A 22,718-nucleotide genomic window follows, 5' to 3' on the forward strand; every position below is an offset into this window, starting at 1 on the left:
TGGCACACTGTTCCCTTTGACCAGGGTCCTATGGGATACCCTATGGGCCCTGGTCAAAAGTAGTGCACTATAAAGGGAACAGTGTGCCATTTTGGATCCAGCCTCTGGTTAATGCATACGGACAGGGTACAGTTAATGTGGGAAACGTCCCTCTTCATCTGGTGTAAACCAGTCTGACTCCTGGGCAGGGAACATAGACACCCACAACACTTCAAATGTTTCTTCAGGTTTCATCATGAATGTCCTGAGTTCTTGTTGTTTTTCACTTACATTGCTGGAACAACTGTACATGCTTTCCTCCTGTAGATCTTTGTGTCTTCTCCTCCTTTCTCCTCCTTTCTCCTCTTCCCCATCCCTCATCTCCTCCTTTCTCCTCCTTTCTCCTCTCCCTCTCCTCCTTTCTCCTCCTTTCTCCTCTTCCCCACCCTCCTCTCCTCCTTTCTCCTCTTCCCCATCCTCCTCTCCTCCTTTCTCCTCCTTTCTCCTCTCCTCCTTTCTCCTCCTTTCTCCTCTTCCCCCATCCTCCTCTCCTCCTTTCTCCTCCTTTCTCCTCTCCCTCTCCTCCAGCCTCCCTCCTCCTTTCTCCTCTCGTCCAGCCTCCTCTCCTCCTTTCTCCTCTCCTCCAGCCTCCTCTCTCCTCTTTCTCCTCTCCTCCTTTCTCCTCTTCCCCATCCTCCTCTCCCCCATCCTCCTCTCCTCCTTTCCCTCTTCCCCATCCTCCTCTCCTCTCCCCCATCCTCCTCTCCTCTCCTCCTTTCTCCTCTTCCCCATCCTCCTCTCCTCTCCCCCATCCTCCTCTCCTCTCCCCCATCCTCCTCTCCTCTCCTCCTTTCTCCTCTTCCCCATCCTCCTCTCCTCCTCTCTCCTCTTCCCCATCCTCCTCTTCCCCATTCTCCTCTCCTCTCCTCCTTTCTCCTCTTCCCCATCCTCCTCTCCTCCTCTCTCCCTTCCCCATCCTCCTCTTCACCATTCTCCTCTCCTCCTTTCTCCTCTTCCCCATCCTCCTCTCCTCCTCTCCTCCTCCTCTCCTCTCCTCCTTTCTCCTCTTCCCCATCCTCCTCTCCCCCATCCTCCTCTCCTCCTTTCTCCTCTTCCCCATCCTCCTCTCCTCCTTTCTCCTCTTCCCCATCCTCCTCTCCTCTCCTCTGGGTGGGGTTGTAGTTGTTGGTGGGGTTGTGGGTGGGAATGTAGTTGTTGGTGGGGTTGCTGCTGTGGGTGGGATTGGGGTTGTAGTTGTGGGTGGGGTTGGGGTTGTGGTTGTGGGTGGGGTTGTAGTTGTTGGTGGGGTTGCTGTTGTGGGTCGGGTTGTGGCTGTTGTTCGGGTTGTTGGTGGGGTTGTAGTTATGGGTGGGGTTGTAGTTATGGGTGGGGTTGTAGTTGTGGTGGGGTGTAGTTGTTGGTGGGGTGTAGTTGATGGAGTTGTAGTTGTTGGTAGAGTTGGGGTAGTTGGTAGGTGGGGTTGTGTTTGTGGTTGTAGTTGTGGGTGGGGTTGGTGGGGTTGTAGTTGTGGGTGGGGTTGTGGTAGTTGGTAGGGTTGTGGATGGGGTTGTAGTTGTGGGTGGGGTTGTGGTTGTTGGTAGGATTGTAGTTGTGGGTGGGGTGTAGTTGTGGGTGGGGTTGTAGTTGGTGGGGTGTAGTAGTTGGTGGGGTGTAGTTGTTGGTGGGGTTGCGATTGTGGGTTGCGTGTTTGTTGGTGGGGTTGTTGTGGTTGTGGGTGGGGTTATAGTTGTTGGTGGGGTGTAGTTGTAGGTGGGGTGTGGTTGTTGGTGGGGTTATAGTTGTTGGTGGTGTTATAGTTGTTGGGGTTGTTGGTGGGGTTGGGGTTGTTGGTGGGGTTGTGGTTGTGGGTGGGGTTGTGGGTGGGGGTGTGGTTGTGGGTGGGGTTGTGGGTGGGTGTGGTTGTTTGTGGGGTTAAAGTTGTTGGTGGGGTGTGGTTGTGGGTGGGGTTATAGTTGTTGGTGTTGTTATAGTTGTGGGTGGGGTGTGGTTGTGGGTGGGGTTATAGTTGTTGGTGTTGTTATAGTTGTGGGTGGGGTGTGGTTGTGGGTGGGGTTATAGTTGTTGGTGTTGTTATAGTTGTTTGTGGGGTGTAGTTGTTGGTGTTGTTATAGTTGTTTGTGGGGTGTAGTTGTTGGTGGGGTGTAGTTGTTTGTGGGTGTAGTTGTTGGTGTTGTTATAGTTGTTTGTGGGGTGTAGTTGTTGGTGGGGTGTGGTTGTTTGTGGGGTTATAGTTGTTGGTGTTGTTATAGTTGTGGGTGGGGTGTGGTTGTGGGTGGGGTTGTTGGTGGGGTGTGGTTGTTTGTGGGGTTAAAGTTGTTGGTGGGGTTATAGTTGTTAGTGGGGTGTAGTTGTTGGTGGGGTGTAGTTGTTGGTGGGGTAGGGGTTGTGGGTGGGGTGTAGTTGTTGGTGGGGCTGGGGTTGTGGGAGGGGTGTAGATGTTGTTTGGGTTGGGGTTGTGGGTGGGGTGTAGATGTTGTTGGGGTTGGGGTTGTGGGTGGGGTGTAGATGTTCTTGGGGTTGGGGTTGTGGGTGGGGTGTAGATGTTGGTGGGGTTGGGGTTGTGGGTGGGGTGTAGATGTTGGTGGGGTTGGGGTTGTGGGTGGGGTGTAGATGTTGCCTTGCCTGTATGTTGTTAGTGGGGGTTGGTTGAGATGATGGCAGATTGATTTTTGATAACATGCCAACAATGCTCTTTAGTCAACGATGTGTGTCAGTGAGATGCGAGTCAGCGTCTCTATCTGACCCCCCTTCTCTCTCCCTCTTTCTCTCTCTCTCTCTCCCTCTCTCTCTCTCTCCTCTCTCCTCTCCCCCTCTTTCTCTCTCTCTCCCCCTCTTTCTCTCTCTCTCTCCCTCTTTCACTCTCTCCCCCCTCTTTCTCTCTCTCCCCCTTTCTCTCTCTCCCCTCTCTCCCTTTCTCTCTCCCCCCTCTTTCTCTCTCCCTCTCTCCCTCACCCTCTTCTCTCCCTTTTCTCTCTCCCCCCCCCTCATTCGCTCTCTCTCCCTCCCCCTCTTTCTCTGTCTCTCCCTCTCCCTCCCCCTCTTTCTCTGTCTCTCTCTCTCTCCCCCTCTCTCCCTCTTTCTCTCTTTCTTGCTGTTCCCTCTCTCCCCCTCTCTCCCCCTCGCTCCATTTCCCTCCGACAACTTGCTGTTTGCTCCCTCTTGTTTATACCACCTGATATCCCCTCCTCTCTGTCCTCTATCTCTCCATCCCTCTCTGTCCTCTATCTCTCCTCCCCTCTCTGTCCTCTATCTCTCCTCCCCTCTCTGTCCTCTATCTCTCCTCCCCTCTCTGTCCTCTATCTCTCCTTCCCTCTCTGTCCTTTATCTCTCCTTCCTCTCTGTCCTCTATCTCTCCTCCCCTCCTCTGTCCTCTATCTCTCCTTCCCTCTCTGTCCTCTATCTCTCCTTCCCTCTCTGTCCTCTATCTCTCCTTCCCTCTCTGTCCTCTATCTCTCCTCCCTCTCTGTCCTCTATCTCTCCTCCCCTCTCTGTCCTCTATCTCTCCTCCCCTCTCTGTCGTCTATCTCTCCTTCCCTCTCTGTCCTCTATCTCTCCTTCCCTCTCTGTCCTCTATCTCTCCTTCCCCTCTCTGTCGTCTATCTCTCCTTCCCCTCTCTGTCCTCTATCTCTCCTTCCCTCTCTGTCCTCCATCTCTCCTTCCCTCTCTGTCCTCTATCTCTCCTTCCCTCTCTGTCCTCTATCTCTCCTTCCCTCTCTGTCCCTCTATCTCTCCTTCCCCCACTCTGCCCTCTATCTCCCCTTCCCTCTCTGTCTCCCATCCCCTTCTCCCTCCTTATCTCTCATATGCTCCTCCCCTCTCTTTTCCCTCCTCTACCTCTTTTCCTTAACTATATATGTCTTCTTCTTTCTCTAGACTGGCAGATCGCCACCCTGTCCTTGTTGCTAGGCGGAGCTGCTCTGGTCCTGCTCTCCTTCCTGGTGGTCCTGGTGTCAGTGTGTATCGGCTCTCGGAGACGCTTCAACAGACCTGTCGCTGTCATGCTGTTCGCTGCAGGTGAACACACACACACACACACACACACACACACACACACACACACACACACACACACACACACACACACAACACACACACACACACACACACACACACACACACACACACACACACACACACACACACACACACACACACACACACACACACACACACAATTATTTGTCTCTGTCTTCTCATATCATATTCCTTGTTAGACAGTTAATTCATGCGTAATATGCATATATCTCTACCTCTTCAATATACAGTATGAGATGTCCTCTGTTTCCCTCTGCTCCAGTGGTGTTGCAGGGCTGCAGTCTGGTCCTCTACCCCATCAAGTTCACGGAGACCATCAGCATGAGCATATACCACGAGTTCAACTGGGGTTACGGCCTGGCCTGGGGGCGCTACCATTTTCTCCTTCGGTGGGGGGGGATCCTCCACTGCCTCAACCCTAAGAACTATGAAGACTACTACTGACCCTGCTGGACTGTACCACTGTACTCCCCCCCCGGTAGTCGCAGGCTGTCAAACATATCCTATACTGTATAATGCTAATGCTCGCTAGAGAGACAGGTAGACACAGAGAGATGCACACACACACACACGTCAGCATACAGTATTTCCTGTGAAGCAGGCAGAGGCTCAGTGCTGGGGTGGATGGATGATTTCACAGTACCTGTACCCTGCTCTGTACTCCCTCTTCAGTCAGAGACTAACAGATAACAGACTGACCAATCAGATCACTCTATCTGTCCTCAAACCCTGGGACAAGGACTCACTGAAGCACTGTTACCAACCAAGTATTACTTACAAGGCCTTAGGGATAAGGATGAGGCTAAACTCGACAAACCCAGGAGGAAAATCTGGTGCCAGCTACCATTTGTGTTACGTAGTCTGTCCACGAGAGATTAGGATGAGTCTGACTGGAAAACAGACTTGTCTTCTCACTGGTAGGTAGAGACAGACTGGGATGACCAACACTGGTAGGTAGAGACAGACTGAGATGACCAACACTGGTAGGTAGAGACAGACTGGGATGACCAACACTGGTAGGTAGAGACAGACTGGGATGACCAACACTGGTAGGTAGAGACAGACTGGGATGACCAACACTGGTAGGTAGAGACAGACTGGGATGACCAACACTGGTAGGTAGAGACAGACTGGGATGACCAACACTGGTTGGTAGAGACAGACTGGGATGACCAACACTGGTTGCTTGGCATGTGAAGGCGATGAAGAGATCCAGTGACTCACAGGACACCAATGCCACTACAGTATATCTCCATGGAAGTATGAACCCCCATAGCTAGCTACAGTTGGGCTCAATTCCATTTCAATTCCAGTCAATTCAGGAAGTACAATTCCAATTCCCTCCAATACTTTTCAATGAGGAATGGAGTTGGTTTACTTTCTGAAATGATTGGAATTTAAATGGAATTGACCCCAATCCTGGTAAAGAGGAGGTTTGGTACATCCCAATACTCCAAAACAGGGGTTTCCTTCCTGTCTTCACAGCCAGTGAAGAGCACAGAGACAGACAGGGAGCCGTTGAAGCCCGTTTAGGACACAGCCCAGTAATGTGGTACTGGTCTGTAGCTTATCTGGTCTGTCTCATCACAGCTTTGTCAGGTTTTTGCAGCGATGTAGAATGTTCCGTGGTCTATAAGAGGAGACAGACAAAGAGAGAGAAAGAGAGAGACAGGCAGAGAGAGAGACAGGCAGAGAGAGACAGACAGAGAGAGAGAGAGAGACAGATGGAGAGAGAGAGACAGACAGAGAGAGAGAGACAGAGAGAGAGAGACAGAGAGAGGGAGACAGAGAGAGAGAGACAGAGAGAGAGAGAGAGAGAGAGAGAGAGAGAGAGAGAGAGAGAGAGAGAGAGAGAGAGAGAGAGAGAGAGAGAGAGAGAGAGAGAGAGAGAGAGAGAGAGAGAGAGCTTTTAGTTTATGTCTGGGAACACATTTACTTGTCCAACAATAATCCAATGAAATGTAACCACACAAATCAAATATGATTATTTTAATGGACATCCTACAGTAGATTGAGGGGTACATTGTTGAATGATGTTCGTGGAGATGTTGACGAGATGTGTGAGTAGATTGGAGGGAGTGAGTGAGGAGGGAGAGAGGGGGAGGACAGAGAGAGAGAGACAGAGAGAGAGAGAGAGAGAGACAGAGAGAGAGAGAGACAGAGAGACAGAGAGAGAGGAGAGAGACAGCAGAGATGCCGGTAGAGATATGTATCAGTATTCATCTCATTGTAAATTAACACAATAAAGGCAGTAAAATAACCTGTCTCTTCCTCTCATTAGATTACAGGAGGGGCTAATCAGGGGTGGGCAAACTTTTTGGCTTGAGGGCCACATCGGGATTTTTGGGCTCGAGGGACACATTTTTGGGGGATCAATTGTTTGTTAAAGTCAATTTGCGGTGGGGCTCCGAGAGGCGCAGCGGTCTACATACCTGGGTTCAATCCCAGGCTGTGTCACAGCTGGCCGTGACTGGGACACCCATGAAGCGGGGCACACTAGTCTCAGTGTTGTCCGGGTTTGGGGAGGGTTTGGCAGACCAAGATGTCCTTGTCCCACCGCGCTCTAGCGACCCCTGTGGGCAGGCCGCGCGTGCACGCTGACATGGTCGCCAGGTGTACGGTGTTTCCACCAACACATTGGTGCGGCTGGCTTCCGGGTTAAGAGACGCATTGTGTCAAGAAGCAGTGCGGCTTGGTTGGGTTGTGTATCGGAGGACGCATGACTTTCAACCTTCGTCTCCCGAGCCGTGGGAGTTGTAGCGATGGGACAAGATAGTAGCTACTAAAACAATTGGACACCACGAATTTGGGGAGAAAAAGGGGTAAAATTCAAATAAAATGAATAAATAAATAAAAAAGAAGCAGTGCGGCTTGGCTGGGTTGTGTTTCGGAGGACGTACGGCTCTCGACCTTCTCCTCTCCCGAGGCCGTACGGCTCTCGACCTTCTCCTCTCCCGAGGCCGTACGGCTCTCGACCTTCTCTCCCGAGGCCGTACGGCTCTCGACCTTCTCCTCTCCCGAGGCCGTACGGCTCTCGACCTTTCCTCCTCCCGAGGCCGTGGCTCTCGACCTTCTCCTCTCCCGAGGCCGTGGCTCTCGACCTTCTCCTCTCCCGAGGCCGTTGGTTCCGACCTTCTCCTCCCGAGGACGTGCGGCTCTCGACCTTCTCCTCCCCCGAGGACGTGGCTCTCGACCTCTCCCTCTCCCGAGGCCGTACGGGAGTTGGAGCGATGAGACAAGACTTTAACCACCAATTGGATCCCACAAAATTTGGGAGAAAAAATTGATACAATTTAAAAAATATATATTTATATATAAATGTATTTATTTTGTCTTGTGGACTAGATACTTTAACTCCTCCACTTATCTTCACACTTCATTTCTGATTCGTTGAGAATGTCTGTATTTTCTCTTCCCAAGCTCCTGTAACAAGCTCCTGTAACAAGCTCCTGTAACAAGCTCCTGTAACAAGCTCCTGCAACAAACTCTGTAACAAGCTCCTGTAACAAGCTCCTTAAGCTCCTGTAACAAGCTCCTGCAACAAGCTCCTGCAACAAGCTTCTGTAACAAGCTCCTGCAACAAGCTCCTGTAACAAGCTCCTGTAACAAGCTCCTGTAACAAGCTCCTGTAACAAGCTCCTGCAACAAACTCCTGCAACAAACTCTGTAACAAGCTCCTGTATAACAAGCTCCTGTAACAAGCTCCTGTAACAAGCTCCTGCAACAAACTCCTGCAACAAACTCCTGTAACAAGCTCCTGTAACAAGCTCCTGCAACAAGCTCCTGCAACAAGCTCCTGTAACAAGCTCCTGTAACAAGCTCCTGCAACAAGCTCCTGTAACAAGCTCCTGTAACAAGCTCCTGTAACAAGCTCCTGCAACAAGCTCCTGTAACAAGCTCCTGCAACAAGCTCCTGCAACAAGCTCCTGTAACAAGCTCCTGCAACAAGCTCCTGTAACAAGCTCCTGCAACAAGCTCCTGCAACAAGCTCCTGTAACAAGCTCCTGCAACAAGCTCCTGTAACAAGCTACCTGACTGGTCCTTATTTTCTTCCATTGAACTGAATTCACCTCAACTGACTTCAGGTCTTCAGTCATTATCTGTCCAAGTGTGTGTGTGTGTGTGTGTGTGTGTGTGTGTGTGTGTGTGTGTGTGTGTGTGTGTGTGTGTGTGTGTGTGTGTGTGTGTGTGTGTGTGTGTGTGTGTGTGTGTGTGTGTGTGTGTGTGTGTGTGTGAGAGAGTCAGTCAGTCAGTCAGTCAGTCAGTTCAAACCTTGTCGAACTCTAACCAGAAGGCTAACTCCTCCTGCCCTGCCTAGCAACTCACTGCAGTAGGTTGTTCTCTCCTCTACCTGGGGGAAGCTTTGATCCCACATCAGGCTTAGAAGACCTTCACACGTCCCAAATGGCACCCTAGTCTCTATATGGTGAATTACATTTGATGAGGGTCCATAGGGATCACAGGGCTCTGGTCAAAAGTAGTGCACTATATAGGGAATATGGTGTCATTTGGGACAAACTCCATTCTCCTTCACAGGTTGTGGTGGTCCTTCTGTAGCTCAGTTGGTAGAGCATGGCGCTTGTAACGCCAGGGTAGTGGGTTCGATTCCCGGGACTACCCATACGTAGAATGTATGCACACATGACTGTAAGTCGCTTTGAATAAAAGCGTCTGCTAAATGGCATATATTATTATTATATTATATTAGGTTGTAATTTTAAGGAGTTCAAGAACAAACATGTAGCAATACTGCCACCTACAGGACAACCTGTGCACGTACCTTCATGCATCGTTGGCTGGTTTTCACACCTCTAGGTGCATACAGCCTGTCTTCCATATGGGACCCCATGTCAAATTCAATCAACATGATTACTGCCCTATCATGAATGTGACTATTTTAATGTACTGTACCTGTGCTGCCTTGTACTGTAACGTCTGACTATTGGCTACAGTGGCCTAAGGCAGTTCCATACCCTTCATTCTGCTCCAGTCATGAGTATCCGACTGTAGTTTGAGCTGTGTTTGTGTAAACAGATCATGTTGTGGTGTTGTTAATGATGGGAGGAAACTCTCACGCTACAGGGACTCACAGCTGTGGCCCTTCCTGAGCTCCTACTGCTGTCCCTCCCTCCCTCCCTCCCTACTGCTGATGTCCCTCCTCCCTCCCTCCCTCCCTCCCTCCCTCCCTCCCTCCCTCCCTCCCTCCCTCCCTCCCTCCCTCCCTCCCTCCCTCCCTCCCTCCCTCCCTCCCTCCCTCCCTCCCTCCCTCCCTCCCTACTGCTGATGTCCCTCCCTCCCTCCCTCCCTCCCTACTGCTGATGTCCCTCCCTCCCTCGCTCCCTCCCTCCCTCCCTCCCTCCCTACTGCTGATGTCCCTCCCTCCCATTGATGTCCTTCCCTCCCTCCCTACTGCTGATGTCCCTCCCTCCCTCCCTCCCGTTGATGTCCCTCCCTCCCTCCCTCCCTCCCTACTCTGATGTCCCTCCTTCCCTCCCGTTGATGTCCCTCCCTCCCTCCTCCCTCCCTCCCTCCCTCCCTCCCCTCCCTCCCTCCCTCCCTCCCTCCCTCCCTCCTCCCTCCCTCCCTCCCTACTGCTGATGTCCCTCCTCCCTACTGCTGATGTCCCTCCCTCCCTACTGCTGATGTCCCTCCCTCCCTCCCTCCCTACTGCTGATGTCCCTCCCTCCCTCCCTCCCTACTGCTGATGTCCCTCCCTCCCTCCCTACTGCTGATGTCCCTCCCTCCCTACTGCTGATGTCCCTCCCTCCCTACTGCTGATGTCCCTCCCTCCCTCCCTCCCTCCCTCCCTCCCTCCCTCCCTCCCTCCCTCCCCTCCCTCCCTCCCTCCCTCCCTCCCTCCCTCCCTCCCTCCCTCCCTCCCTCCCTCCCTCCCTCCCTCCTCCCTCCCTCCCTCCCTACTGCTGATGTCCCTCCCTCCCTCCCTACTGCTGTCCCTCCCTCCCTCCCTACTGCTGATGTCCCTCCCTCCCTCCCTCCCTCCCTCCCTCCCTCCCTCCCTCCCTCCCTCCCCTCCCTACTGCTGATGTCCCTCCCTCCCTCCCTACTGCTGATGCCCCTCCCTCCTCCCTACTGCTGATGTCCCTCCCTCCCTCCCTACTGCTGATGTCCCTCCCTCCCTCCCTACTGCTGATGTCCCTCCCTCCCTCCCTACTGCTGCAGCATCTCCAGTCCTCTGTGGGACAGAAAGAGGGACGTACCAACAGATGTATGGATAGACAGGCAGACACGGCCGGTCAGAGGGACAGAAAAACAGTCAGACAATCAGATAGACACACAGACAGACAGATAGACAAACAGTCAGAAAGAGAGTCAGACATATAGTCAGTCAGTCAGTCAGTCAGTCAGACAGACAGACAGACAGACAGACAGACAGACAGACAGACAGGCAGGCAGACAGACAGACAGGCAGGCAGGCAGGCAGGCAGGCAGGCAGGCAGACAGGCAGGCAGGCAGGCAGGCAGGCAGACAGGCAGGCAGGCAGGCAGGCAGACAGACAGGCAGGCAGGCAGGCAGGCAGGCAGGCAGACAGGCAGGCAGACAGACAGACAGACAGACAGGCAGGCAGACAGGCAGGCAGGCAGGCAGGCAGACAGGCAGGCAGGCAGACAGACAGACAGACAGACAGACAGACAGACAGACAGACAGACAGACAGACAGACAGACAGACAGACAGGCAGGCAGGCAGGCAGGCAGACAGACAGACAGACAGACAGACAGACAGACAGACAGACAGACAGACAGACAGACAGACAGACAGACAGACAGACAGACAGGCAGGCAGACAGACAGACAGACAGACAGACAGACAGACAGACAGACAGGCCTGGTCACATCACCTCCTTGGAACTTGATCCCTCAGCCACTTCATCTGCATTCTGGGAATTGTTCACATCCTCCTGGACCGCCCACATATAAGCACACATACACTAAACACACACACACCAATTATTATTGTGCTGTAATCCGGAACACAGCTGGTCTGACCATTTGGCCGAGAGGCTACAAGTGGACCACTTCCGTTGAGGTGGGACCTCCGGCACCTGCCCTTCTTTGAACTCTGCCCCAAACAGAAACAAACAGACAGGTGATGAATGGATTGTAGAACCTACATCTGTGAAGATATATCCATCAAGCAGGCTTCCTCTGAACCACCTACACCTGTCTCCTAGTGGGATGTTGAGGATGTGCTCTGGGATCTGAACCTGTGTAAAGGGCTGGTTATAACTTGTGACATATACACACAAACACCAAGTATACATAACCTGTTGCCATAAAACCTCTTTTCAAAATATGGAAATTCATCTTGGTATGATCATCCATGATTAATTTGATTTGAGTGGTTTGGACAGTTCACTCTGCCAGCTGCGCCCTCTCTTCTCCCCGGTTCCCCGTGCAGACCCATGGGAAGAAGTTCAATTTCGGTGGAAGGGAAAAGGCCGACCTCTCCGTCTCAGAGCGCCCCCGTCTCATCTCCCACCTACAACTATATTAGAGCCAGAGCATAACAGAAGCAGCCGTCGATGCGGCAACAAGGAGAGAAGAGGTGCCGCTGTTTCCGTTTTTGGAACACCTCCTTGGGCCATAACCATAGGCTGCTGGAGACAGGGATAATCGGTCAAACTGAAACCTGTTAACGTTTACCGTTACCAGAGGAGGCTCGTGGAGGCGCGTTCATCACACATCTAATATTAGAAACCTTGCAACGGCGCTGTCATCCCGAGCGCGCTTTACTTTATCACTGCCACTGGGTCTCGCGCGCACGGCGCTCTAACGGATAATAGCAACAGGGGCCGAGCGACATATTTGTAAGTTGAAGGAGCAGTGCGGAAATGGATATAGATGTGTTGGTCGGGGTGTCGGGTTTTACGCAGGCGTCCGCCGCTCGGGCAGCTAGGCAGTGATATGCCGAGCCCTATTTTGAGTCGAAAATGGCCCGCCACCTGTTCCTCTCTGTCTGGCCGATCTGACTGCCCGTTTCCCCGCCAGACACCGCCCTCTGACTGTCCTCTCACTCACTCCTGACTGTCAACCTCGGGTGTCATTCCTTCACGCAATTTAGCCGAGCTCGGTAACCCACTGTCCGTTATTGTAAAGCGGTCAAAGAACAGTCCCTATTCTATTTTATACCTGTCTGGATTCTGTTGTGCTCTCCTGTGGGATTTTACGCATTTGTCTGTGGAACTTTGGAAGGAAAACGGAAGTATGGCTGAGGCCGGGCGACCTGAGGACCAGTGTGACGAGGCGGTAGAGGATGAGTTTGGGGAGATAATAAAATGTCGATCAGGTAGGAATGGCTTTCAATACCTAGTCTACAATAAGCACCAAGCGAGTTGCCAATGCCAACATCTCACTGACGTGATAGACACCAACCTCATCAAGTGTTCCAAAAGATTTAGTTACACAATGGGCCAAGAGTTTATGAGAACTTGTCTAGATATTAGCCATGTGTAAACAGAGGTTGCGTATCAGAAATGGTCAGTGCCTGATAACACCCGTTGAACTAGTTTTCCCTGTCATCCTCATCATAATATGTCACAGACTGTTGGTGAGAGATATTATTAAGGTTTGTTCGTGCTAGTCAGGTCATGCAGACAGTCATAGGTACCAGCGGTCTGTCTCTGTCTGAAAGGATGATCTATGAGCCCCCTGTCCACCCAGTAGGTGCTGTCACTTGACAGCTTTTCCACCCCAGAGAAGGCAAGTGTGCTCTCTCTCTCTCTCTCTCTCTGCCCTCTCTCTCTCTCTCTCTCTCTCTCTCTCTCTCTCTCTCTCTCTCTCTCTCTCTCTCTCTCTCTCTCTCTCTCTCATCTATCTCTCTCCCCTCTCTCATCTCCCTCTCCCTCTCTCTCTCCCCTCTCTCATCTCTCTCCCCCCTCACTCTCTCTCTCCCCTCTCCCTCTCTCTCTCTCCCCTCACTCTCTCTCTCTGCCCTCTCTCTCTCTCTCTCTCTCCCCTCACTCTCTCTCTCCCTCTCCCCTCTCTCTCTCTCTCACTCTCTCTCTCTCCCCTCACTCTCTCTCTCCCCTCTCCCCTCTCTCTCTCTCCTCTCTCTCTCCCCTCTCTCTCTCACTCTCTCTCTCTGCCCTCACTCTCTCTCTCCCCTCTCTCTCTCTCTCTCTCTCTCTCTCCCTCACTCTCTCTCTCCCTCTCCCCTCTCTCTCTCTCCCTCTCTCTCTCCCCTCTCTCTCTCCCTCTCTCTCTCTCCCTCACTCTCTCTCTCCCTCTCCCTCTCTCTCTCCCCTCTCTCTCTCCCTCTCTCTCTCACTCTCTCTCTCTGCCCTCACTCTCTCTCTCCCTCTCTCTCTCACTCTCTCTCTCTCTCTCCCCTCACTCTCTCTCTCCCCTCTCCCTCTCTCTCTCTCCCTCTCTCTCTCTCCCCTCTCTCTCTGCCCTCTCTCTCTCCCCTCTCTCTCTCCCCTCTCTCTCTCCCCTCTCTCTCTGCCCTCTCTCTATCTCAAAAAGATGAAGCGGTGTACATTGTAAATACCACCAAATAAACAGATATATATTGGTGGTATTTACAATATTGTTTGTGCTCCACTGGTTTAACAGATATGTGAGTTTAGCAAAGTTTATGAATGGGTGGCAGGTAGCCTAGAGGTTAGAGCATTGGGTTACAAACCGAATCTCGAGCTGACAAAGTCTAAAATCTGTGCCCTTGAGCAAGGCACTCTGATTTCTCCCGGGTCGCTGTTAATAATGGCAGATCCTGGCTGTGACCCTACTCTCTGAGGGTGTCCCAAGTTGGGATGTGCAAAAAACACATTTACAATCCACACATGTATTATTACACACTGGTACATATGTGAAATAGGCCAAAATGTAAGCACCCTCTGCCCGGCTCTGCCCGGCGCCGTCAATAATTAATGTTCTGCATTAAAAGCAGGGGTCGAGTCTATTTGCGCTCCACCGGCTGAATTAGGACGGGTCACCAGCTACACAGGATGGAAATAGAGGCTGGAAGCAGTTGCCTAACTCCGAGCCGGCCCTCCACGGTGTGGGGTTTCACATATCCTAGTTTGGGAAGCTACCACCACTATCGTTACCCCCCCCTCACATTGCTCTCAGCTGACAAAGTTGTTGACTTGGTGACACGTTGTTTATCAGTCTCCTGTATCCTACAGAATGAGGTTGTATCAGTCTCCTGTATCCTACAGAATGAGGTTGTATCAGTCACCTGTATCCTACAGAATGAGGTTGTATCAGTCACCTGTATCCTACAGAATGAGGTTGTATCAGTCTCCTGTATCCTACAGTCAGAGCATTTTACAGATCACTGCACCTGTACTTAGACTATCTGTAAACAGCCCATCTATCTACCTACCTCATCCCCATACTGGTATTTATTTATTTATTTTGCTCCTTTGCACCCCAGTATCTCTACCTGCACATTCATCTTCTGCCGATCTACCATTCCAGTGTTTAATTGCTATCAGTCACATGTATCCTACAGAACAAGGTTGTATCAGTCACCTGTATCCTACAGAATGAGGTTGTATCAGTCACCTGTATCCTACAGAATGAGGTTGTATCAGTCACCTGTATCCTACAGAATGAGGTTGTATCAGTCTCCTGTATCCTACAGAACGAGGTTGTATCAGTCTCCTGTATCCTACAGAATGAGGTTGTATCAGTCACCTGTATCCTACAGAATGAGGTTGTATCAGTCTCCTGTATCCTACAGAACGAGGTTGTATCAGTCTCCTGTATCCTACAGAATGAGGTTGTATCAGTCACCTGTATCCTACAGAATGAGGTTGTATCAGTCACCTGTATCCTACAGAATGAGGTTGTATCAGTCACCTGTATCCTACAGAATGAGGTTGTATCAGTCTCCTGTATCCTACAGAATGAAGTTGTATCAGTCACCTGTATCCTACAGAATGAGGTTGTATCAGTCTCCTGTATCCTACAGAATGAGGTTGTATCAGTCACCTGTATCCTACAGAACGAGGTTGTATCAGTCTCCTGTATCCTACAGAATGAGGTTGTATCAGTCTCCTGTATCCTACAGAATGAGGTTGTATCAGTCTCCTGTATCCTACAGAACGAGGTTGTATCAGTCTCCTGTATCCTACAGAATGAGGTTGTATCAGTCACCTGTATCCTACAGAATGAGGTTGTATCAGTCACCTGTATCCTACAGAATGAGGTTGTATCAGTCACCTGTATCCTACAGAATGAGGTTGTATCAGTCACCTGTATCCTACAGAATGAGGTTGTATCAGTCTCCTGTATCCTACAGAATGAAGTTGTATCAGTCACCTGTATCCTACAGAATGAGGTTGTATCAGTCTCCTGTATCCTACAGAATGAGGTTGTATCAGTCACCTGTATCCTACAGAACGAGGTTGTATCAGTCACCTGTATCCTACAGAATGAGGTTGTATCAGTCTCCTGTATCCTACAGAATGAGGTTGTATCAGTCTCCTGTATCCTACAGAATGAGGTTGTATCAGTCACCTGTATCCTACAGAATGAGGTTGTATCAGTCACCTGTATCCTACAGAATGAGGTTGTATCAGTCACCTGTATCCTACAGAATGAGGTTGTATCAGTCTCCTGTATCCTACAGAATGAGGTTGTATCAGTCTCCTGTATCCTACAGAATGAGGTTGTATCAGTCACCTGTATCCTACAGAATGAGGTTGTATCAGTCTCCTGTATCCTACAGAATGAGGTTGTATCAGTCACCTGTATCCTACAGAATGAGGTTGTATCAGTCACTTGTATCCTACAGAATGAGGTTGTATCAGTCTCCTGTATCCTACAGAATGAGGTTGTATCAGTCTCCTGTATCCTACAGAATGAGGTTGTATCAGCCTCCTGTATCCTACAGAATGAGGTTGTATCAGTCTCCTATATCCTACAGTCAGAGCATTTTACAAATCACTGCACCTGTACTTAGACTATCTGTAAACAGCCCATCTATCTACCTACCTCATCCCCATACTGGTATTTATTTATTTATTTTGCTCCTTTGCACCCCAGTATCTCTACCTGCACATTCATCTTCTGCCGATCTACCATTCCAGTGTTTAATTGCTATCAGTCACCTGTATCCTACAGAACGAGGTTGTATCAGTCACCTGTATCCTACAGAACGAGGTTGTATCAGTCACCTGTATCCTACAGAATGAGGTTGTATCAGTCTCCTGTATCCTACAGAATGAGGTTGTATCAGTCTCCTGTACCCTACAGAATGAGGTTGTATCAGTCTCCTGTATCCTACAGAATGAGGTTGTATCAGTCTCCTGTATCCTACAGAATGAGGTTGTATCAGTCACCTGTATCCTACAGAATGAGGTTGTATCAGTCACCTGTATCCTACAGAATGAGGTTGTATCAGTCACCTGTATCCTACAGAATGAGGTTGTATCAGTCACCTGTATCCTACAGAATGAGGTTGTATCAGTCTCCTGTATCCTACAGAATGAGGTTGTATCAGTCTCCTGTATCCTACAGAATGAGGTTGTATCAGTCTCCTGTATCCTACAGAATGAGGTTGTATCAGTCTCCTGTATCCAACAGAATGAGGTTGTATCAGTCTCCTGTATCCTACAGAATGAGGTTGTATCAGTCTCCTGTATCCTACAGAATGAGGTTGTATCAGTCACCTGTATCCTACAGAATGAGGTTGTATCAGTCACCTGTATCCTACAGAATGAGGTTGTATCAGTCACCTGTATCCTACAGAATGAGGTTGTATCAGTCACCTGTATCCTACAGAATGAGGTTGTATCAGTCACCTGTATCCTACAGAATGAGGTTGTATCAGTCACCTGTATCCTACAGAATGAGGTTGTATCAGTCACCTGTATCCTACAGAATGAGGTTGTATCAGTCACCTGTATCCTACAGAATGAGGTTGTATCAGTCTCCTGTATCCTACAGAATGAGGTTGTATCAGTCTCCTGTATCCTACAGAATGAGGTTGTATCAGTCTCCTGTATCCTACAGAATGAGGTTGTATCAGTCACCTGTATCCTACAGAATGAGGTTGTATCAGTCACCTGTATCCTACAGAATGAGGTTGTATCAGTCACCTGTATCCTACAGAATGAGGTTGTATCAGTCACCTGTATCCTACAGAATGAGGTTGTATCAGTCACCTGTATCCTACAGAATGAGGTTGTATCAGTCTCCTGTATCCTACAGAATGAGGTTGTATCAGTCTCCTGTATCCTACAGAATGAGGTTGTATCAGTCACCTGTATCCTACAGAATGAGGTTGTATCAGTCTCCTGTATCCTACAGAATGAGGTTGTATCAGTCACCTGTATCCTACAGAATGAGGTTGTATCAGTCTCCTGTATCCTACAGAATGAGGTTGTATCAGTCTCCTGTATCCTACAGAATGAGGTTGTATCAGTCACCTGTATCCTACAGAATGAGGTTGTATCAGTCTCCTGTATCCTACAGAATGAGGTTGTATCAGTCTCCTGTATCCTACAGAATGAGGTTGTATCAGTCACCTGTATCCTACAGAATGAGGTTGTATCAGTCTCCTGTATCCTACAGAATGAGGTTGTATCAGTCACCTGTATCCTACAGAATGAGGTTGTATCAGTCTCCTGTATCCTACAGAATGAGGTTGTATCAGTCTCCTGTATCCTACAGAATGAGGTTGTATCAGTCAACTGTATCCTACAGAATGAGGTTGTATCAGTCTCCTGTATCCTACAGAATGAGGTTGTATCAGTCACCTGTATCCTACAGAATGAGGTTGTATCAGTCACCTGTATCCTACAGAATGAGGTTGTATCAGTCACCTGTATCCTACAGAATGAGGTTGTATCAGTCACCTGCACCCTACAGAATGAGGTTGTATCAGTCACCTGTATCCTACAGAATGAGGTTGTATCAGTCACCTGTATCCTACAGAATGAGGTTGTATCAGTCACCTGTATCCTACAGAATGAGGTTGTATCAGTCTCCTGTATCCTACAGAACGAGGTTGTATCAGTCTCCTGTATCCTACAGAATGAGGTTGTATCAGTCACCTGTATCCTACAGAATGAGGTTGTATCAGTCACCTGTATCCTACAGAATGAGGTTGTATCAGTCTCCTGTATCCTACAGAATGAGGTTGTATCAGTCACCTGTATCCTACAGAACGAGGTTGTATCAGTCTCCTGTATCCTACAGAATGAGGTTGTATCAGTCACCTGCACCCTACAGAACAAAGTGAGCCACTTGAAGCATTGTTTAGTCGCTGAGCAGATCCAATTATCCAGAACAACTTACAAGAGGTGCGTTGAAGTTAAGCGTTATGCATTCAGATGCTGTGCCAAGAGACGGGCACCTTGAGAGAAGGTGCTGTGTGAGATTGGCCTCCAGTCTTTCTGTGGTACATTAGTTATGTTTTGTCATGATATTGCTCTGTTGAATATCATTTCCATAATTCTTGCCTTCTTGCTGGGTACTCAAAGCATCGTCACAGTGACCTCTGTGAAGAGAGGGTCTTTCCACAATGACAACCAGTCCTCCTTATTCTGTTGTGTGTGTCTCTGTGTGTGTGTGTGTGTGTGTGTGTGTGTGTGTGTGTGTGTGTGTGTGTGTGTGTGTGTGTGTGTGTGTGTGTGTGTGTGTGTGTGTGTGTGTGTGTGTGTGTGTGTGTGTGTGTGTGTGTGTGTGTGTGTGTGTGTGTGTGTGTGTGTGTCCACTGGGCAGGTGCTACCATGAGAGTGATTCTACAGGACCTCTGTTGCTTCAGCTGTGATTAAATCAAGAGTGCCTGTCAAACTAATCAACCAATCAAACCCTAGGCTTTAAATCTTTAAATCTTTAGGCTTTACATCTTCCCAACTCAGATTAACATATCTATCATATCTACAGATCTATCATATCTACAGGTTTATCGTATCTACATCTATCATATCTACAGATCTATTATATCTACAGGTTTATCGTATCTACATCTATCATATCTACAGATCTATTATATCTACATCTATCATATGTACAGGTCTATCATATCTACATCTATCAAATCTACAGATCTAAAAAGATGAAAGATCTAATGGAAGATCCATTAGATTGACTGTAGAGCATGAAGAAGGTTAGACTGGGTCTGCTGTCTGACGATGTGATGCGGACTAGTGATGCCATCAAAGAGAGCAGAGAGGGAGGGAGGGAGATGGAGGGAGCTCAGAGGGAGAGGGAGGGAGGGAGATGGAGGGAGCTCAGAGGGAGAGGGAGGGAGGGAGATGGAGGGAGCTCAGAGGGAGAGGGAGGGAGGGAGATGGAGGGAGCTCAGAGGGAGGGAGGGAGGGAGATGGAGGGAGCTCAGAGGGAGGGAGGGAGGGAGATGGAGGGAGCTCAGAGGGAGAGGGAGGGAGGGAGATGGAGGGAGGGAGATGGAGGGAGGGAGATGGAGGGAGCTCAGAGGGAGAGGGAGGGAGGGAGAAGAAACTGCATCCATTCTATTCTAGTCTATCTTGGTCAAGCTGTCAAAAACAGCCTAGAAATATTAATGGTTCAAGAGAATGTTTAAATGTGTTTGAATACAGTCCATATGTCACTCTGCTGTCACAGCAGGGTCCTTGGACAGCAGAATAAGGACGTCTGCATATTGCCTAAATCTACCTGACTGTCTTTCCACATCACCATTAGTGTCTTTCTGAAAAACATCCTCCCTGCTCCATCCTGCTCCACGCCACTGCAATGCACACTGGGTAATAGAGAGCTGTTAATGGACCTCTGGGGCTAGAAAGAGAGAGAGAGCAAGACATATATACACACACACACACACACACACACACACACACACACACACACACACACACACACACACACACACACACACACACACACACACACACACACACACACACACACACACACACACACACACACACACACACACACACACACACACACACACACACACACACACTCTCTCTCTCTCTGTAGTTTCTGTAAACAAGTGATTACCATTGAAACAGTGGTGAGTAATGAGTACAGCAGGTGGAGTTGTAGTATTCTATCTATAGAGCCCTGGTGTAGAGCTGTAGTATTTTATATGTAGAGCCCTGGTGTAGAGCTGTAGTACTCTATCTATAGAGCCCTGGTGTAGAGCTGTAGTATTCTATCTATAGAGCCCTGGTGTAGAGCTGTAGTATTTTATATGTAGAGCCCTGGTGTAGAGCTGTAGTACTCTATCTATAGAGCCCTGGTGTAGAGCTGTAGTATTCTATCTATAGAGCCCTGGTGTAGAGCTGTAGTAGGTGAGGGGTGATACAGGAAGGGTGATGTGATATGGTAGGTGAGGGGTGATATAGGAAGGGTGGTGTGATATGGTAGGTGAGGGGTGGTATAGGAAGGGTGATGTGATATGGTAGGTGAGGGGTGATACAGGAAGGGTGATGTGATATGGTAGGTGAGGGGTGATACAGGAAGGGTGATGTGATATGGTAGGTGAGGGGTGATACAGGAAGGGTGATGTGATATGGTAGGTGAGGGGTGGTACAGGAAGGGTGATGTGATATGGTAGGTGAGGGGTGGTATGGTAGGTGGTAAGTGATATCTGGTGAAAGGTGATCAGATATTAAAGGTGAGGAGTGGTTCAGGGAGAGTGATGTATGAAGTGATGTGTCTCAGGGAGGTTAGGAATAACAGAACCCAGTCTTGTGCCAGATTACCTTCCAGTGGTAACAACAGATACTGGTGTTCCACTGTCTGATCTGCCCTACATGTGCTTTCTGGGTCAGAGAGGGCTGAAGGAGATAGGGGAGAAGAGGGAGGGGAACAAAGGGGTGAGGAGGGAAGGGAAGAGAGGGGGAGAGGAGGGAGGGGAAGAGAGGGGGAGCAGAGGGAGGGGAACAAAGGGGTGAGGAGGGAAGGGAAGAGAGGGGGAGCAGAGGGAGGGGAACAAAGGGGAGAGGAGGGAGGGGAAGAGAGGGGGAGCGGAGGGAGGGGGAGAGGAGGGAGGAGGAGAGAGGGGAGGGGAAGAGAGGGGGAGAGGAGGGAGGAGGAGAGAGGGGGAGAGGAAGAGAGGGGGAGAGGAGGGAGGGGAAGAGAGGGGGAGGGGAAGAGAGGGGGAGAGGCTGGAGGGGAAGAGAGGGGGAGCAGAGGGAGGGGGAGAGGGAGGAGGGAGGGGAACAAAGGGGTGAGGAGGGAAGGGAAGAGAGGGGGAGAGGAAGAGAGGGGAGGGGAAGAGAGGGGGAGAGGAGGGAGGGGAACAAAGGGGTGAGGAGGGAAGGGAAGAGAGGGGGAGAGAAGGGAGGGGAAGAGGGGGAGGGGAAGAGAGGGGAGAGGAGGGAGGGGAACAAAGGGGTGAGGAGGGAAGGGAAGAGAGGGGGAGGGAGGGAGGGGAAGAGAGGGGAGGGGAAGAGAGGGAGGGAAGAGAGGGGAGGGGAAGAGGGGGGAGAGGAGGGAGGGAAGAGAGGGGGAGGGAGGGGAGGGGAAGAGAGGGGGAGGGGAAGAGAGGGGAGAGGAGGGAGGGGAAGAGAGGGGGAGGGGAAGAGGGGAGGGGAAGAGAGGGGGAGAGGAAGAGAGGGGTAGTGTAAGAGAGGGGGGAGAGGAGGGAGGGGAAGAGAGGGGGAGGGGAAGAGAGGGGGAGAGGAAGAGAGGGAAGTGGAAGAGAGGGGAGAGGAGGGAGGGGAAGAGAGGGGGAGGGGAAGAGAGGGGGAGAGAAGAGAGGGGGAGAGGAAGAGAGGGGAAGTGGAAGAGAGGGGGAGAGGAGGGAGGGGAAGAGAGGGGGAGGGGAAGAGAGGGGGAGAGGAGGGAGGGGGAGAGGAGGGAGGGGAAGAGAGGGGGAGGGAAGAGAGGGGGAGAGGAAGAGAGGGGAAGTGGAAGAGAGGGGGAGAGGAGGGAGGGGAAGAGAGGGGGAGGGGAAGAGAGGGGAGAGGAGGGAGGGGAGAGGAGGGAGTTGAAGAGAGGGGGAGGGGAAGAGAGGGGAGGGGAAGAGAGGGGGAGGGGAAGAAAAGGGGAGAGGAAGAGAGGGGGAGAGGAGGGAGGGAAGAGAGGGGGAGGGGAAGAAAAGGGGAGAGGAAGAGAGGGGGAGAGGAGGGAGGGGAAGAGAGGGGGAGGGGAAGAGAGGGGGAGAGGAGGGAGGGGAAGAGAGGGGGAGGGGAAGAGAGGGGGAGCGGTGGGAGGGGGAGAGGAGGGAGGGGAAGAGAGGGCGAGGGGAGGGAGGAGGAGGGGAGGGAGGGGAAGAGAGGGGGAGAGGAGGGAGGGGAAGAGAGGGGGAGAGGAGGGAGGAGGAGAGGAGGTTTGGTAATGATTATGTGGTGGACTAGCCCCAACCCTTGTGTTTTACACACACACACACACACACACACACACACACACACACACACACACACACACACACACACACACACACACACACACACACACACACACACACACACACACACACACACACACACACACACAGCAGCAATAAATATGCAATATGGTTCACTTTAACATGCCTTTGATTCAGCCCCTCTCTTAGTTTTCCAATGGTCTGTGTGTGTGTGTGTACCCTGTGTGTGTGTGTATGTGTGTACTCTGTGTGTGTGTGTACCCTGTGTGTGTGTGTGTTTGTGTGTGAGTACCCTGTGTGTGTGTGTGTGTGTGTGTGTGTGTGTGTGTGTGTGTGTGTGTGTGTGTGTGTGTGTGTGTGTGTGTGTGTGTGTGTGTGTGTGTGTGTGTGTGTGTGTGTGTGTGTGTG

The 22,718-nt window shown here is 50.6% G+C and overlaps 1 protein-coding gene across 1 annotated transcript; it reads left to right on the top strand.

The window, feature by feature from the left end:
- Nucleotides 1–3,870: 3,870 nt before the first annotated feature.
- On the top strand, nucleotides 3,871–4,480 carry LOC124026092 (transmembrane protein 47-like; the record flags this gene model as incomplete). Its single annotated transcript, XM_046339264.1, has 2 exons — nucleotides 3,871–4,015; nucleotides 4,299–4,480. Coding segments are annotated over 2 exons (327 nt in total), but the record flags the coding sequence as incomplete, so codon positions are not given.
- Nucleotides 4,481–22,718: the final 18,238 nt, after the last annotated feature.

The sequence above is a fragment of the Oncorhynchus gorbuscha genome, unplaced genomic scaffold (assembly GCF_021184085.1).
Source record: "Oncorhynchus gorbuscha isolate QuinsamMale2020 ecotype Even-year unplaced genomic scaffold, OgorEven_v1.0 Un_scaffold_2579, whole genome shotgun sequence".
Classification (NCBI taxonomy): domain Eukaryota; kingdom Metazoa; phylum Chordata; class Actinopteri; order Salmoniformes; family Salmonidae; genus Oncorhynchus; species Oncorhynchus gorbuscha.